The sequence below is a fragment of the Oryzias latipes genome, chromosome 5 (assembly GCF_053564925.1).
Source record: "Oryzias latipes strain Hd-rR chromosome 5, Olatipes_Hd-rR_3.1".
Lineage (NCBI taxonomy): Eukaryota > Metazoa > Chordata > Actinopteri > Beloniformes > Adrianichthyidae > Oryzias > Oryzias latipes.
The window spans coordinates 33,566,016-33,584,567 of NC_136241.1; the positions used below are offsets into that span (position 1 = coordinate 33,566,016).

At 42.6% G+C, this 18,552-nt stretch overlaps 1 protein-coding gene across 1 annotated transcript; it reads right to left on the reverse strand.

The window, feature by feature from the left end:
- Positions 1-8,874: 8,874 nt before the first annotated feature.
- Positions 8,875-13,533, reverse strand: LOC101163245 (inositol hexakisphosphate kinase 2). Its single transcript, XM_023955271.2, has 5 exons — positions 12,859-13,533; positions 11,797-12,007; positions 11,472-11,656; positions 11,017-11,192; positions 8,875-10,779 (listed from the first exon to the last, which is right to left on the reverse strand). The coding sequence occupies exons 1-5, from the start codon at positions 13,091-13,093 to the stop codon at positions 10,168-10,170; spliced, it is 1,419 nt and encodes a 472-aa protein (XP_023811039.1). The 5' UTR covers positions 13,094-13,533; the 3' UTR covers positions 8,875-10,167.
- Positions 13,534-18,552: the final 5,019 nt, after the last annotated feature.

The following is an 18,552-nucleotide window of genomic DNA, read 5'->3' on the forward strand; positions in this document are numbered from 1 at the left end:
AACTTCCCAATAACTGAGCAATAATTGTTTTATCATCTTTTTACAGAATTGGACCTGTTTCCTACACAATCTTTACTCAGCTGGAGATTCGGGGACTGCTCAGTCCTGGTGAAGAAGTTGACCTGTAGGCACTGCACCGCGGCTCAGCAGCGTCTGCACTTCCTCAGGAAGAATGACATCAGCACCAACCTGCTGCTGACCTTCTACCAGTCATCCATCCAGTGCCTGCTCACATGCTGCACCGTCGCGGATAAGGACAGAGTGCAGAGAGGTGTAGAGACGACACAGAAGATCATTGGACACCCTCTCCCCACCCTGACTGACATCTACTCCGCATGCTGCATCACTAGGGCTCAGAACATCAAGGACAGGTCATACCCCGGCTCAGACCTGTTCGACCTGCTGCCCTCTGGGAGGCGCTACAGAGGCATCAGAAGCAAAACGAACAGACTCAAACAGCTTCTTTCCAAAGGCAATAACCATCCTCAATTCCAAAATGCACGGCTAAATCTGCACTAGCACAGTCCACTTAAGTGTCTACCTCATTGCAACCTCTTGCACATCAGATATGTCTGCACACAATTCTGTGTGTAATTTTGAACACAAATCTTGGACATCCTTTTAGTTTATTTGCATAGTGTACGTGTTGTACATACTAATTTATTCAATATTATTCAATATAGAAAAGAGGGGCACGACTTTTGCCAGGTACGTTGTTTGATCCATATTTTGACATGCATATATCTTCTGAGCAATGGAACTTGGCTTATGTTGGCTTGTCTTTTTGTGGCAAAGCACTTCAAGAAATAGGATTTTAGTCTTATTTCATCTGGTTTAATTTTTTTTTTTACAAATAAAACTTCATAAATAAATACTGGTTTGTGACAGATGTGTGAATAAATAGGAGCGTAGTTTTTAACAACCTATCAAAACTAAACTTCAAAACAAAAGTCCTATGCAAACATCAATAGCATAGAAATTTGAACTTTTAGCTCTTGATCTGGAGATCTGATTCTCTGCAGATTACCCTAGTTGGTTGCTATAGAGCGCCCTCTGCTGATAGCTTTGCTCTTCCCTCTTTAATGGAACTGCTGTCTTCCTTTAAATACAATAAAGTTGTGAAAATTGGGGATTTAAACTGGAAATGGTTGCAATCTGTTTCTGATTATTTAAAATCTTATTGTGATTCCTTGAACCTGTTTCAATTAGTAACTGCTCCTACTCGACCTAACCCCTAATCTCCGGAAAAATCCTCGCTAGTTGATTTGATTCTTACAAATTCTCCCTTAAGTATTCAACTGCTGCTGTATTTGCAAATGATATAAGTGATCACTGTATCATTGTTACTTCGAGAAACACAAAAATGCCGTCCTGGTTAAATAAAGGTGAATAGAAAAAAATAAAAACAGTGGTCCATCGTGAAAAAATAAATGGCCCGTCATTCTGATAAAAAGCACAAATTGAAAGACCATCTCTATACAAAGTTTAAAAAAAAGCACTTTGAAAGTTTTGCTTTTTTTAAATCGTGCAGTAGATCTAATATGTACTTCATCAATAAATGTATAAATGACATTGAATTTGTTGTTTCTGCTTTGAGAAATCTAATGCTGCTGTGTCCTGTCAGTTTAAACATCACACTTGGGTATAGATTGCTTTTCATTGTGGTTTTCCTTTTTCTTTCTGGCTACTTTTGCCATTTCACTTTTTTTTTTTTTTTTTTTTTTATAAACTGTCTCACCTGCCACCAGGAACATGTCACTCTCCAAAGTTTGGGAGGTGGATGGAGTCTGACCTGGTTCAACAGTCTTTAACTGTGTTCCCTGAACAGAGAAAAGGTAGATTATGTTTAAAAAGTATTAATATTTAAGATTTAAATATTTCAGTGCTGTAGTGAACCTACATGCATTTAGATTGTGATGACCAATTAGACCAAAGTTGAAATAAAAGCTAAATTGAAGAGAAATTATTTTTGAGAAGGATGGCATCCCCTGGATAAATAAATATGAACTGAACCAAAAAAGTAGACATTTCTCTACTTGGAGTGTTTTTCGTTAGTGTTCCAGTTTGCATCTTGCCTTCTCTACCTTTTGAAAAAGGTGAGCGACCTCTTGATCCTCAATGCTTTTCCTCAAATTAATTCGCTATACAGAAAAAAAATATAACCACATCCTGACAATGATTCAAACAATGTACAAGTCCCTTTCTGTGGGTGACATCACACTCGCCCAGTCCAGTTCTCTTATACAGTCAATGAGCTGAGCCTTTTGTTCAGGTTGTGATTGCGCAGCGTCATTTTTTTTAAACAATTGGCAACTCCGAAACACACTTTTGTTCAACAGCCATTCTTCACTTGGCACATAATGTGTTCAGTTGGTTTTGGGAGTAATTTAAACGGTTGGTGTTTCTACTGCCCCCTAGTGATGAGGGGTGTGCACTGCGCCGTCACGTTCGCTGAACTGACTTGCGATCGATGTGGTGCTGCTGCTTATGTCACTCACAAGTGTCTCTGCCTTGTGTGGTTTGACTGACACTTATTCTGCTTAAAAGCTTATGAGAGAAATAATTCATTTGAATGATTTTGAAATTCAAGTATCATACAAATATGATAAAATTTATATTTTAAAATTCTTTTTCAGCAGGTTTTAAAATCAAAATATGTAATTTGTCCAATTTAAATGTGTGCAAGTTTTTTAAAATTTCATGATCTTTTTATACATGTTGGATAACTATCGGTTGTCTAATTGTACAAGGTCATATTTAATTATAAACATTTTGGGCCTCTACACTTCTGCCATTTTAGAACCGACATGCAGAAATGCAATACCGGTTTTTGCCTGCAGGGGCGCTGGAGGACTATCTGGAGCTCCAGGCGCTCAGTCATAGATGGCGAGTCCTGATACCTGTTCAATTCAGACCTCTTTATTTGCAAATATTTATTTAAATTTTGTCCAACATACAACCTACATGTCTAAATGATGTGGATGGCATTTTTTGCACCGATTTAACAGCTTTTAATCTCATTGTACATGTGACAATAAAGGCATTTTATTCTATTCTATTGATACTTCCCCGCAATCAGACTTGCCTCCCAGGCTCAGCGTTTCACTGTAAATGGAACTCGCTGTCCAAATGCAGAATCTGTTCTCCCTGTCTATCCAGCAATTCCACTTTCAGGCTCTTATCTTTTTTCATGTCCAAGCTTTCTGTCAGACCTTGGATTTCCACTCGGTCTCACCTTTTACCTGACCTGGCTCAACCCTTTGGATTTATTTGTTTGGGTGTTTGTTTGTTTTTTTCTTGTTCTCAGGCAGATTTCTGTGCATGAACTTGTTACGTAACCAGACGCAGAGGGTCAAGATGGACTAAACCACAGAACCTCTGCAACTTCTGATACTATTGGTCACAAACACCAGGATTTATTCCAATCTGACATTTTCTGGACTTGATGCACGTATTTACTCTGCATTGATCAGTAAAGTTTGTTCTGATGTTTCAGCTCTGAATTCTCTTGTAACGTTTATTGCGTGGTAACATCTGATACTGAGTCCTTCCCCACTCTAACCTTTCATTATTTCGATTAAAAGTTAAGGAATTCTAATGTCAACTTCTTTTATCTGAACTGACAATTTTCATCTTCAAAATAGTATAAAGATTTTATAATAAAAAGGAAAAGCATGATCAATAAAAGTGTCTGTTTTCCCACATTGGCACTTGGTTCTCATGTTGCATTTCTAGCATCTGCTTACATTTGCCTTCCATCTCTGCTGCATCGGACCAGAAGGACGCTGCGGTCACGGCTGCTGGGAAGGTTTCTGGGCGCAGTGAAGGAGAACCCGAGGGTGGCCGGTGAGGATGCAGAGAAGGTCAGGTGAGTCACTACGGTGATTTAAAAGTTGATGTTGAAGTAAATGTTAAAAATGGAAGCCAGCGCTTCCTAAAGTACGTTTTAAGTTGGCACAGTGCATTAGAGTGATCCCCGCCCACATAGGCTTCTGTATGTTCTCCACAGTGACACAGATATTTCGAATGCCGGCGGCGGCGGGGAGGCTAATGCGGGACGTGAGCAAACAGGCAGCGATGCACATCGTCGCTTGGCGTTGACTCCAGATGAGTCATCATTTCTTTGTTTCCAGGGCTGAGTGAACACAAGAGTCCAGTTCAGTTCTGGAGTCCAGAAGCCTCTGAAGAAGGTGGATGGATGAACACGGAAGAAAGAGGGGATTGGTGTTCGCCTTAACCTTTTCACACTTTGGTGTCTCCATGCATGCGGTGGCAGTGAGATGGTTTTGGAGGGCTTTGGTTCAGAAACATAAAATCGGTTAGCCAAGACCTCACTAAAGCTTCAGCCTTTTCTTTGACCTCTGCATAATGAATTTAAATGCATTATAATTCTGTGCCTGTGATGCTTCGTTACAGTTATTAGGACGTTGGTGTAAACATGTCTGACGGCGTGGACCAGCATGCTTTGGGTACAACAGGAGCCTGGGGCCAGCTGGGGGCTGGATGCCAGACTGCATCACTACTACACTTATGTAACTCTCTAATTACGTCAGCCTGTCTTAATTTGCATTCATCTTTCTGTCACTAGGAAATGGGCCCACGGCTCTGCATTAGGAGTTGACGGGTCAAGCTTTTATAAACATTTTGATCTGAATCTGGAGCCTAAAGTTGCTGCTAAGGGATTCTTTGGCTGAGGTTGGAGTGTGGATTTGATCAACTGGAATATTTGGGATTGAATGATGTTGTGGCCTCTTTTAACTCTGGTTATGACCTTTTTCTGAGCAAACATTGATTTGGGTTAAATCGTGTTTTATGGCATTCATTCTGCATAGATTTTTCTTTTAAAGTTTTTGTAAGTAAGAATATTTTTTCATCTAATTTTGATTTCCTCTACAGTTTTTATTCTGAATCGATAATATACATTTTCTTTCTTGTTCTGTTCAGTTTGCTGTTGCTTATCTAAATGTTTATACTGAGCAGAATCTATCAAACACGGCGCCATTGGCCTCTGCTGTGCCTTGACTTCACAGTGATGGAGCAAATGCTGGTTACAAAAGGCTAAAACCTTCCAGATTATGGATTTTTCTTCAGCCGTCAGGGAAGCGATCAGACATCATCCGCAGCCACAAGGATGCAATCACAAAGCCTTTCCCCTGCAAGTGTTTTATTTTGTCATCTGAAATAATTTTGCTGAATATTTCTGGATGGGTAGAAATCCAAATTCTCCTCATTCGTTTCTACCAGAACTTTAGCTAAATTTGGATCCAGCAGATGAAATCAGTTCAAGAAAAGGTTTTACATCATCTTCCATAAACGAGTAAAACGATTTCATCTTGACCCAAATGAACCCAAATTCTGCCAACATTGGTTCCTAAAACATCAGTCACAGATTATTAATCTCCAGAACAATCTTCTTTCTAATCCACTACATTTTTGCACATTTGAGAAGAGCAGCATCAAAACAATCTTTCCTGTTTTTTTTTCCTCTTCTGCCACATATATGACCCGTTTATGTAACGGACAGTGCAGAACAAAGTGTTCCCTCCATGAAAGTTCTGCTGAAAAGCACCTGAAGCACTTTTTATTGCCTGAACCCTCCAGGGGAAATCAGACAAAGCTTCCAATGAAAATGCTTGTCTGGTGGGTCTTTTTTTTTTTTTCTTGCTTCCACAGATTCTGGTCAGTTGTGTGAAAAAAGAAACGGCAGCCCCACCTCCTTCGGTACCACACTGTCAGCCTCCCTCTGCTGCAGCAGCCTGAGGGATCAGCATGCGTCTACTCCAAGTTGTACGACGGACAATGCAGGGATTGTCAGCTGGGAAGACGGACCGATCACATGCAGGAGACTTTGGTTTAACCAGTCTAAAACTGAAATTCAGCATAAGGTTCAAAAGTCTCTCAAATGTTCCACCTCTTTGTGGTTTCTGAGTCGATTAAATGTTGAGGTGTTTAAGAAGGTTATTTGCATTTATCCGGACAGGTAAAAAAAAGAAAGTTCTTTAGCTAAATCAGTTCCGAGAACATGATTACAGATATAAATAGAAAGTTCAGTCTTTTTTTACTAATGGTGCATGCCGTATTGTATCTCTGTGGGAGTAAAAGTCAAGGACGAGTCCTGTAAACATGAACAGCTGCATTCATGTCCGTCTGGGACTTCTCACCTGGATAAACAAAGAAAACCAGAGGAAAATTGTGTTTTTAACATGTTCTTGTGACACTTTTCTGATGATGGGCATAAAGAAAAAAACACACAAAATTGTGTTTGAGATCATTGTGAATTAGGAGCAGATGAAAAAAATGCAGTTTGAGAAAGATGGCATTTGTGAGGTAGAAAATACTCTGGACTCTCGGCTCCATGAACGTCTTTGCTTTCCTCGTCTGAGCTGGAATCTGGATCTTAACTGTACGGCTGGATCGCCACAATCTGCTCGCCCTTTTTCTTCCCCTGCTAATGTTTGGTCAGGGGTGTGAAGCGCTGTAAGCTAGAGGGAGAGCGTGTAAACGGAGAGCTCTCAGCAACTTGGACGTGAATTTCTAATGATCTCCTGCTGTGGAAACTATTTTCCTGAAAACGACAGGTTTATGAACTTTGGCTAAAAACTACGTGATCAGAATGAAAGGACCACTGGGAACGCTTTAAAAATCGATCCAAAGATGATTTGTATTTGAATAAACGGACAATGCATACAAAAACAGTGCAATAAGTTCCTTTAAAAAAGAAGAGAAACGCTAAATAAATAAAAAATAATTTTAAAAAAGATGATCTGAGGCTTTAAGGCTTTGACATGATTTCACGTCGGCGCTTTTGGCGGCTGGTGTGGAGCCTTCAAGATTCTGGGTCAGATTTCCTGAATGAGGCAGAAGCTGACGGGGAGCACGCCGACGTTTCAGTGAGCGGGAACGTGACTGGCGCCCCTAAAAACTGTTTCCATAGTGATTTCAACCGCTGTTACACAAGCGCTCCACTTAATGCAGCAACCCTTGCAGAGCGATGCACAAGAGACACACGTGATGCGAAGAAATCGGGGAAATGTGTTACAAAATCATGAAAACACGTGTGCAGACGGTGCTGCACTCACTCAATGGGATTATTGGAGGCAGTGTTGGACGCCGTCCTGACCGTGAAGCTGTTATGAAACACTGGTGTCTGTCAGTGGAGCAGGAATACCCTCAGTGTTCTCATCTATGAATCCCTCAGACCCATGCATCCCATGATGATCGCAAAGAAAGCCTGAAACTGTGAAGTACACCTGTGGTTTTTGCCCCATGCTTTCACCAGTTTCAGCAATAAATTCAGCATGAATTTAAATGAAAGTGGGTAAAAGATCACTGAATTAGGATCTCAAAATGTTTCCCTCAGGCTTTGAAAAGGTCCTGACCCGGCTTAACACCTTCTTAGCCGGTTAGAGGATTAATCAATTTACCAAATACAGCTATCGGTACATAAAAACAACCTGTCCTTTTCAATCTACCTGTTTTTGTTTCTGTATGACTGAACATCTTACACGACAAAGTTGAATTTCATGCAACATCATTTGAATCTTGGCCCTTTTTGGAGGTCAGCTGGAGGAAGATTTTAGAGCAGGTGATTGTTTAGCCTGGAAAAACTGTATGTGATCATTAGTTGTAAATATTTTACTCCAAAGTAATCTTGGGATTTTTAAGTTCAGCAGAATGGACAAAGTACCAAGGTGGTAGCCCGCTCGGTGAACCCGTAGAGAAAATGTTCGTCTTTTTCCTACTGGCATGCGGGTAGTGACAGGTCGTAGTAAACCCTAATGCAACTCAGGGTGACATGGGTGAGAGACAGGCGTGTCACGGGGATAAAGCCCCCCATCTAATCTTGCCAACTGCGAAAGGAGCCCGTCGTTGCTGTTCACGAGATACGTGCGCGCTCCTTGCTGCAGCCTGTATGGTAGAAACGAGGAAATTGAACGATCAGAGGGTAGTTTGTCTGGTCGTCCTGCAGGTATTTCTGTTTTCACCTGTACTTCCCTTTTGTGCGGCTTTTACACGGGGGCCAGTACTCCCACCTTACTACGGACAAGAGTGTGACGTAAGGACACCATTGGAAATCATCACCCGTTCTCCATAGTGTAACTATCTTTCATAAGGCTTATGAATACCACATTTACTATATGCTTGACAACGGTACGCTCCATTTTCATGGCTTTCCTTAACCCTTGTGCTATCTTAGATGACCCCACCCTTCCATCGACGTGTTCTCCCTACCATGACAAAGATGGATAAAGGTGGAAAGACATCATGTAATCCATGGACACCAGTGAAGATCACAAATCATTGAAGAAGAAAGGTTCAGCGAAATGTCTAGTGGGTCTAGATGACCCAACTCCCAATGTTAAAGTGCCTAGGATAGCACAAGGATTACAGTGGACGTACGAGCCTTGCTGGAACTGCAAAACACACCTGCGCTCCTCTCTGAACCTCCGCGGCCCCGGACAACCCAAAAACTCACAGCACCCGTACAGGTCACCCCCCCCCCACCCCCCGCAGGGATGCATGTGACTCAAGCTTTAGACAAATACAAATAAACATGTGCTGCAGCTGAGATTGAAGCGAGCGTGAGAGCCGCACAAGGACACCAGGGCGTTGATGACATCGCTCTGTTGACGCAGCCCCCACCCCCCACCCCCACCCTTGCCATCTGTTTCAGACCAGTTAGAGATGACCAAAACTGGATGAAAGCACCTCAGAGTGCAGTCATTCTCCTCCTGCAGCTAAAAAACAAAACAAAACAAATGTTCTTGGTTTTTTTTTCTGCAGCTTTCAACAACACAAACTGCACAATCCGATTGCTTTTGCATTTAAAAGTAACCCCGCCCACCACAGTGAAGCGCAAATGAACAACTTCCGTTACCACAAGCAAGGTTTTAATTCCCTTCTAACAAACTCTGGATAACACAAATAAAAAGACACAGTGTATTAAACATGTCAAATAACATGAATAATGTCTTTAACAATATCAACATGGAATGTAGTCTTTCCATTCATGAGGTCCTTTTGCTTTTATAGTTTTTCTATGAAATATAGCCAAGAGTTAAATATATCTATGTCATATCCTGCATCTATGTGTCTGGATGGATGGAACAGTCTCCCGCTCTCTTGGAAAGTCCTGTTTCTGTGCAAAAACACAAACTTTGTCCTTCTGTGCATGTTTGTGCAAAAATCACACCCTCTTTGGAAATTAGAAGATAACATTTTATGGCCTTCAATTGCTTTGACTCATCCTCTGCCCCTTTTATCAGACTGATCCAAACAGGAAGATGATGCTGGAGAATCATCTTTCACACCGATGGAGCTTCTGCTCTTCATGCTGGTTTTCTGTCCGGTTGGATGGAAAAGCACCGATGGCTGCCGCAGAGGAGGGTCGGGTAAAAAGACCCGACCCCGAAGTCCGTCCAATTTCAAAGTAACGTTTGAAATCCAGTTTTTATGCTGCCGTTTGCCTTTAGTCTATGACAGGGGTTCTCAAAGTGCGGCCAGGGGGCCAACGGCGGCCCGCATGAAGATTTTCTGTGGCCCTCAATAACAGAGAGGCAGAGCAGGTTCCTTTTGAGGAAAAACGTTGTGTTGACGAGGAGAAAAGGCGCTTTCAAGTGGACAAATGCTTACTTTGTCGTACACCATGGATATAGTCATGTGCCTTATTTGCAAGCAGGTGAATGTAATGCTCAAAGAATTCAATAAAAATCGTCACTATGTTACAAATCATAAAAACCATGACAAATTTACCGGCGAGGAGCGCAACAATAACCTCCACCAACTACAACGAGGCGATGCTGCACAGCAGATGTTTACAAAAATGACCAAATCCAGTGAAGCTGGGACAGAAGCTAGTAGCTACATTGTGGCTTTGGAAATGGAAATGACCCTTCAGTGATGGGGGGTTTGTAAAAAGAATAAATGCTGAAAGTAGCTGACATTGTTTTGTCAGGAGCAAAAGAAAGTCTGTCGATTACTAGAGGAGTAGAAGATCTGGGCAACAACCTCCGACCTTAACTGGGAAAACCTCTGGAGGGCCTGGTACAAATGACACTTGGTCATTTAAGTTATTATAAACAACCTTTTCTGTTTTCACCAAAATTGGCCCCCAGTTTAATGTGGAGTTCCTAATTTGGCCCTCTGCTACAAAACCTTTGAGAACCCCTAGTCTATGCGATGGCTCTCCAGCTCAGAGATGATGCTGATCAGGTTCTGGAGGCCGAAGATGTAGCCCCGGTCCTGGCCCTCGTGGACCACGCTGTCCTCGCCATAATGTCTGCAGGTGGTGTGGGCAAAGTCGATCATTCTCACATCCACCGCCGGGCTGCTGCACTCTGGCCTGGACACACGAGCCTGGCTCCCGCCGCCGCCGCTCGAGCAGCCGCTGCCGCAGCCGCTGCCGCCGTCGCTCAACGGGGAGCCGTGCCGAAAGCCGAGTGCGCCCGCCTCCTCTTCCTCCTCCGCTTCAGCTTCCTCGTCCTCGTCCTCCTCGTCTTCGGACAGCCCCTCCTCAGTGTGTCGGCGGGTGTGCTTCCTGTGAGGGGCGCCGTCGTAGATGATCAGCAGGGAGCTGGAGTAAAAGCGGTAGGACTCGCACGCCTCCAGAGCGTCTTTCATCTCCCGGAGTCTGCTCAGCACCGGCGAGAGCAGCTCCTGCCGCAGGCGCCGACCGCTGTGGAAGAACTGGTACAGAGCCTCTTTGAAGCCCGCCAGAGTCAGTTTACGGCCCTGATATTTGTTCATGTAGATCAGCTGGTCCGTGTCAGAGTGGTACACCTGCAGAAATCCAGGATAACATCCGGTTTAGATTCAGTCATTTTCACTGTTAATTTACAGTAGTGGTGTGAGAGAAAAATGTGACCTAAGATGTCTACTTCCTTTTACATTTTAATTTAAAGCTTTCTAAAAAAAACATGCAAAGGGAACATTTTTTAGCCACAGTTGCTATTAAAAGCTGCTTAACTGTGAGCTGCACTTCATGTTTTATTAGCTATGAAAGATATTCAGCTGTACCTGCATGCCGCAGAAGCGGACTCCTATCAAAGCAGACGTGCTTTGCTGGCACTTGCGGATTTGAAGGGCTTTCTTCTCCTCTGTGGCGTCGTCTCCGTGCTGCCGCGTGCCCATCTTCAGGTCCAGAACGCACGGCACGGCGTGCCGCCACGTCAGGTTTTCCAGAAGGATGAACTCTGTGGCAAGAAGTTAAGGCGCCAAAACAAATCTGCGCAAAAATGTATCAAATTTCACATCCTGCTATTATTTTTGAATGTGGTCACTTAAGTAATTGGCGAAAAGAGTCTGAACCACAACCCCATTGGGATGGAAAATTGATAGCGAGCCCCCATATCATTTAACAGGTGCCACCTGGAGCTGCTGGCAAGCATCAAGTGTGCAGCTCAGCTGGCAGGAGCGCTCGCTTTTGGCTGCTAACCGAAACCAAGGAGCTACTTTCTGTCACGGAAGGATACTATATTGGTTGCGGTGCTTTGCGTTGTCCTTCATCCTCTGCAGGTGCTGCTGGTGACACTCCAGGCTCCAGGGGTTGTGTTTGACCTGCGGGGTGGCATTGCTGTGACTGCGCTCCAGTCTGTGGTGGAGGCCCTCCGCCTGTTGCACCCGCTCTACGTCCAGGTCTTCCTGCAGCTTCTGAGCGCTGAGGTAAACAGAGATGCATCTCAGGTGAACTCCAACGTACCAAACCAGACAGTCTGGCAAATGTCACCGTTACAGGTCTGCAGCTTAAACACAGTTAGGTAAACAGGGAGGCTAGAGAGATGTTTGCTACTGTCTCACCTCTTGTCTTTGTTGGAGTTGCAGCTGTGATTTTCGTTGTCCACAAGCAGCGACGGCGTCATTTTCCCCCACTGGAGGATCTTCCCTTTAGACTCGCGATCTCCTGAGAGATCGCTGATGTCCAGGTCGGCTGCTGGGTCGCTGCTGAGGGGGTAAGCGACGAGGCAAAGGTTTCTCTCGTCGTCCTCCTCGAAGCTCACCGACACCACACCTGACGAAGCAACATTTGGAGCATTTTAGAAAAAAACAGAACGCGACATTTTTGTTCTCAAGTAACATCCTGAACACAAACAAATACACACACCGAAAGCTATGAATAAATAAAAACAACACTGCAAAATCCAAGTGAATCCTTTAGGAATGTCTGCACAAAAATATTTATCAAAACTAAAAAAAATAAAAATAGCCCAAACGTCCAGAATAGTAACAAACCACGACTGCATATTTTCACAAACACCTATGAGATTTACAAAAACAGCAAGTGCAGAACCTAAACCTGACATTTTCCTTCTGCGGAACATTTGAGAAGTTTCCAGGACATCCCCAGCGGGGTATTAATTTACTCTCTGCCCTGAGGAGAACATGGGGGCAACAAGGCAGTCTGAAGTATTGATTTACGTCTGAGCAACAAGTTTGATCAAATCAAATGGAGAATAAAAATGAAGAGGATGAGAAAATCAAACTGCTAATAATTATAAAAGAGATTCGGTGATGAAAGTCCCTCATTTTCTATTTAACATCTGAAGGATCTAAAGCACATGACCTCCATATGTTTCCATCCCATAATGAAACAATCGGACATTTTCCAGAAACGGTGTGCTTTAAAAGGAAGCCACAGCTTAAATCACCTTAATTAGTTCAGCTTATTACAACCAGGACATCACAGAGGACTAAATCCTATTCGTGGCCTCGTGTGGCGCCCTCTAGCGGACAAAAGTGGTACACATAAAAACAACACGGATGCAAACGTGCTTTGCAAATCTCGTCATGCATACCTGAAACAAAACACTCAACTTCCTCCCATCACACATATTCCCCGCCGAGCAGGTTGCTTTGTCTCACCTCTGTACTGCGGGGTGAACTTCCTCATCGCAGCGGGCAGGCTCCGGTAGAACTGATGCTCCCGGGGAATGAGGGGCTTGCAGATGGTCTGCTCCCCGAAGCGCAGGACGCAGGAATGCCCCCCCACCTGGTGCACGAAGGGCTCCAGCATCACCCCTTTACCCAGGAAGCACTGCTCCTGCTTCTGCTCCGCATCCATGGCCTCCTGCGTCTGCGCCTCCACGGCCGGACTCATCCTCCGCTGTAGCTGAGCGCGCCGCCGCGGGCATCGGCCTGCTCGCACACGCGCGCACGCGGGCTTTTAGGGGCCTACAGCGGCGCGGGTCCACCGGCGAAGAGTCCCGGCGTGGAGCATTGAGGTCGCAGGCCGAGTTCTTTCCACGACGAGGAAGGAGATGGATTTCTGCTGATCAAAAAAACAAAGGAGGAAATAAAAGGGTTCGGTTCCTTCCCCTCCGTTTCGCGGTCGCTCCTGTTGCTAGGTAAAAGCAGAAAGCCCCGCGTGCCAGAAAAACGTTTTTTGTTTTGTTGTCGGATCCGTTCAGTTCAGCAGAAAAACACAAAGTTCCTTTTACGGTTTCCGCTGCGAGCTCTCTGACAGCTGAGCTGACTCTACCCGGATAAAGCCCCCCCCCCCCCACGTGGACCGCCCCCTTTGACTGAAATCCGCCAATCAGAGGCGGCCAAACAAGGTTGTTGGGCGGGGCCCTTGAAGGCAACGGAGCTGTAAACAAAGGCGGGGGGGGGGGGCAGAACTTAACTTTAACAACCAACCTCACCAGCCGAACTGCATTATGTTCATTTTGAGCAAATTGCAGCGCGAGGCGCGCGGGCAGCAAGCCGCCAAAAGAACTCACAGATGGAGCAAAAAAGCTGGTTCCCAAGAAAGAGATTTTTTACGATAAAACTCTATTATAACATGTATTAGCTGCCTCTAAAACGGAGGTACTTAATTTTTTGTCTTTTATTGCAAATCCTTTTTTAAATGAACATGAGAATAAACAAAAACTATTGGTAATTGCAGTAGGAAGAAACAAGAAGGAACCAGTAAACACACAAAATATTCACACGTTTAGAAATGCAAGGCTTAGTTTTTAGGATCGCATCTGGTAAAAAAAATGTTATCTTAAATATTAAATAGCTATTTTTTAAATATAACTTTACTTATGGTTTCACTGCAGCACATCATTAAAACGGTAGCATGGGAAAAACAAAATTTGCCGTTTCATTTTTTACACCCCTCCCCCTTAGAAAAAAATAAATAGGCAAATAAATAAAATAACTTTTATTCAAACTGCTTAAGAATTATGAGGAAGTAAAAATATAAAAATTCAAGAAAAACAAAATAAATATTGTTTAGATATGCTTAAGGGTCAAATTAATGAAAAATAAAAATGAAATGTTTACATTCTTCTGCAGAGCTGTTGTGAGGATGTGGGACTCTTGCTGTGAGGATGGAGGTTGTGCTTATGGAGTGACGTATGGCGACTGAGGACGTGTGTACTGACCTGAGTGGAAACTATAATCCCTGTCTTGCTCTGATCTAGACACAGATTAGGTACAGTCACTTTTCAGTCTCATTCAGGAAATCGTTTTACCTGCCAGGTGACAAAACTCTGAGACTAAAGTGTGTTTGTGCCTTTGCAGGTTGATTTTTTTATTTGCTTTTTGTCTGTTTTAACATGCATCTGATCACACTCAAAAAACGTTCACTTTGAATGAACATAAAAAAATTATGGAAAGGATTTCCACATGATTAGATTGCGTTACTTTAACAAAAATGAATCATGTTGGTCCTACTTAATGTATTTAGGTTGGGTCAACTTAATGTATTTAGGTTCAAACTAATAAATTTAAGTTGATTCAATTTAAATAGAGCAGTTGCACCCAACTTTAAATTGACATTGTTGCTCACTCTAAAAAGAAAAAAGTTGATCCAATTTAATTGAATCACTTCAATTGGTCACACATAAGAAAATTAAGTTTATTTAACTTTTCTATTTTTTTCTTTAATTTTATTTACACATCTGTAATTGGTACATTGTTCCAATGTTACAACCAATGGGTCTTTTAATTTTCACATCAATGACATGAATTACCCAGCAAAGTCCCACATCACAAGCCAGGAGCTCAATTACCACAAACTCTGTGTTAAGTATTGGAACATTAACAGTTTACCGCACAAGGAGGTTGGTCATCATCCTCTACCAAACTTTAACTCATGGTGCAAAAAAAAAAAAAACATAACAGTTGAAATCACTAGTTAAAACAGAGTAAAACAGCTAGACAATAAAACCCAGGGACAAAAACTCACACTTAAACCCCAATCTGCCCAGATAGACAAAGAAAATGGTATCCCACAATTCCTTGCGATTACTAATGCATCCAATTTAATGGTATCACGTTGGATCAACATGATTGAAATTAGTAACTTTTAAATGGATTATTTTTATGTACAATCGACATGATTCATTCACGTAAGATTTACAAACATAACATTTTCTGGTTGAAATGACAAGTTACTTTTTCGTTAACTTAATTGGCTGGTAATTTCCTTTTTTTGAGTGCAGTGGCTGGTTGTGGAGGCAACAGTCAGCGTTTAATCCTGTAATCCTGCTTCCAGGCACTCATGAGGAAAATGCAAACAAGTGGAAAGCAGCCCCTCGACAACATGCGGTCATCTAAAATCCTTCTGTTTGCCGTTTCTGTCTATTTCTAATGTCAGTGCCACCAACAGACCAGCAAACCTGTACAGCTGTGATCTGGTTTGGATTGGGTTACCGTATTACTGCGACTTGCAAACCGTTTTGATCACACTAGACCTCCACGGCAGTGGAGAACCATCACAACAACATGAACACAACAATTCATATTAGAACCAATGTGACGCTACATCGTCACAGGGTTGCAGGACAGCGCCTGAACATGAGCCTAAAGTGGGTTTTTTTTTCTCTTTTCTCCCAGGCGAGTAACAGTTTATAGTTTTGTGGGACACAAATCATTTCACATTTCATGTTGTGTTTAATTCTAAGGGTGCACACTTGGTTTTAAACAGAATCTCACTCACATCAAAGTTTTCCTTCACCAACAGCCAAACCAGAGCAATGGACACATCAGCATTTCTATCCACAGGAAACAGGAAGTGACTTCACATGTTAGAATTGTTTTGTTGCTTTGTTCTCTTTTTTGGCTAATTGATTTTGTTTCAAACCTATTTCTGTATTTCAATTGTTGTTGGGTTTTTTTCTGTTAAATATCTGTAAGTTTGGAGTTATGTTGATAATTCTTCTAGTAATTTGTTTTAAGGAATTGTTTGGATAATTGGCCTGTGGGAGGGGCTAAGCCTTTATAATGGGTGAACTTTTCCCAGTTGAAGGCTCTCCCGAACTCAGCTGAATTTATTGTCTTATTATTGTCAAAAGCTTTTCTCAACATCATTTTTTTGGGGGGGGGGGTCAATAAAATCCCATCTTTGAAATTTGGAGTCTGCTGGCTTGGTCATCTTAAAACTTGATTAATTTTTTCGCTGCTGAGAAGAACCCCGTCACAACCAACAAATACCTTAGAAATAATCTGCATTGGCAGAATTGAAACCTTATTCCTACTGTTTGAAAGTGGAAAATTATCTTTATTTCTTTGAACTTTAACCCATATTTTGTTGTAAAAACTTTTGTTTTTTACTGTAATGGTGATTTTAAAGTTAAAGACTGGTCTTAAACTGGATTAAAATGGAAATCAAACTCCAGTTCAGATGTTTTTTATTTTACCCTTCAGCTAAGGAATAAAAGTTTTTATGCTGGTGTTTTTTTTGTTTTTGGTTTTTGCCAGACTTTTCTGCACATTTGAGAAACAGAGTCAGCCCACTGCTGCTGTGCTGCCAGTCCACTAAGGTATCGCCTGCAGTTCAAACATGGTGGATGCTGAAAAGTGATGCATACATGTTCCTGCGTTCAAAAGGCCGATTGCTTCTGCAGAGTCCAAAGAAAAAAGCGCCTCGGATGCTTTTCATGGACTGGGGTGAAATAACTAATTAGTTGAACCTTAGAAGGTTAATAAAAATGGTGATTGCATCTCAACTCAAAATAGTAAAGGTCAGGGAGCATTTTCACTGCTGCCCGACATTGTGATGAATGAAACATAAACAGAATAAAGTGGTTAACAGGGTCTTTACACCGTGCTGCAGGGGCACGTGAGCGATAAACAGACCGAGCCGTGTGCGGGGCACCTTCACCAAGCATTCAACAGTTGTGTGCTTACAGGAAAGCTTCCTGACGAGATCCGAGCTCCTCTGACCCTGACAGAGACAAAAAGGACAGATTTAATCTGCTGCAGCACAATGAAACGGCTGATTTGCAAATCGTCATAACTATCTCTGACTTGAAATCAAACAAAGGATGAAGTCTGCGTGGCTCCATGTGCTGCACGCAAAACCAGATCTGCTGCCCTATTTTTATGCAAAGCTTTCATGTCCCAAAAACTCAGTGAAATGAGTTTCTAATGTGTTCGATTCAATCTTTTAAAGAAATTAAGACTGCAGCCACGGCATGTTTAATGTCATAAGGTTTTTTACACAGCTGGCAACTCCTTAGTGATGAGTTGTGCAAGCCTTATTCTTTTATGTTTTAAGTTAAAAACAAATTCTTTCAGTCTTTGAAAGTTGGGCTTTCTGAAGGATATTTCCTGGTCTTCCTAAAATGTTGAATTGTTGAAGTGATTTTAAGTTTTGTGTCAACTGAACATCGACTCATTTCTCAGGTTGTTAGACTCTTTGCGCTTAAATCGTGGAGCCCTCCACGTAAACCCGGCGTCTTCTCCGCCCTCGCCGCAAGTGTGGACGATTCCTGACCTTGTGCTTCCTTCAAGCCCGGCTCCAGAGGAGCAGAACAGAGATGGCGAGGTCTCTCTTTTGTCCTTGTCCGGTCATGGGCCCGAGAAGAGGAGGAAGCTAATGCAGAGGTGTTGAGTGACCGTAGATGCAGAGCAGATGAAAGACATGGAGGCTCTGAGAGAGAATGCTAAGTGCAGCTTCATGAATCAAAGAAGTTCCTTCCTGCTTTGGAAAACACACTAGAACTGACCTTCACTGCAACCTTTCCATCATTCAGAAAAAAAAACTAGTTTGATCCTCATCAGTTCTTTTTAACCGTCTCATTGTTTGTTGGATGTTTGTGATTTTCTTAATGCAAGTTTAGCTTAAGTATGACAACAAAAACCTCTGGAATTAAACCTGTTTGTTTTCACATTACGGGGGTGAAATTTTCAAATATTTGTCCGGTTTAACACCACAGGAAAAGAACCCATGCAGCATCAATATGCAGCATCACAAGTGAAATGGATCTGAAAACCTGGCGGGTTGGCGTCCCCTGTCCTGCAGCACCTGGCATGCACGGTGTGGAAAAAGGCTGATTGTACCTGTGTGTAGACTTTCAGGGTCATTTTCCAGACTGATCGTCTTAAATCACATCAAGCCCGATAAACCTGCTAACCAAATCCTCACGGGTCAACAAACACCTAATCCCTGACTAAAAATACAGCACTGGCAATACAGGCAGCGAGAGGCTATTTATAAAGGGGTCTGCGTGACGCTTCACCAAGTTTAACAGACGAATAAACATCAAGATCACACAGGAAGGAAACAATTTAACAGATGCCTTTACGAGCAGCAGAAGTCCCGTTAAAAGTTTGGGCTATCGT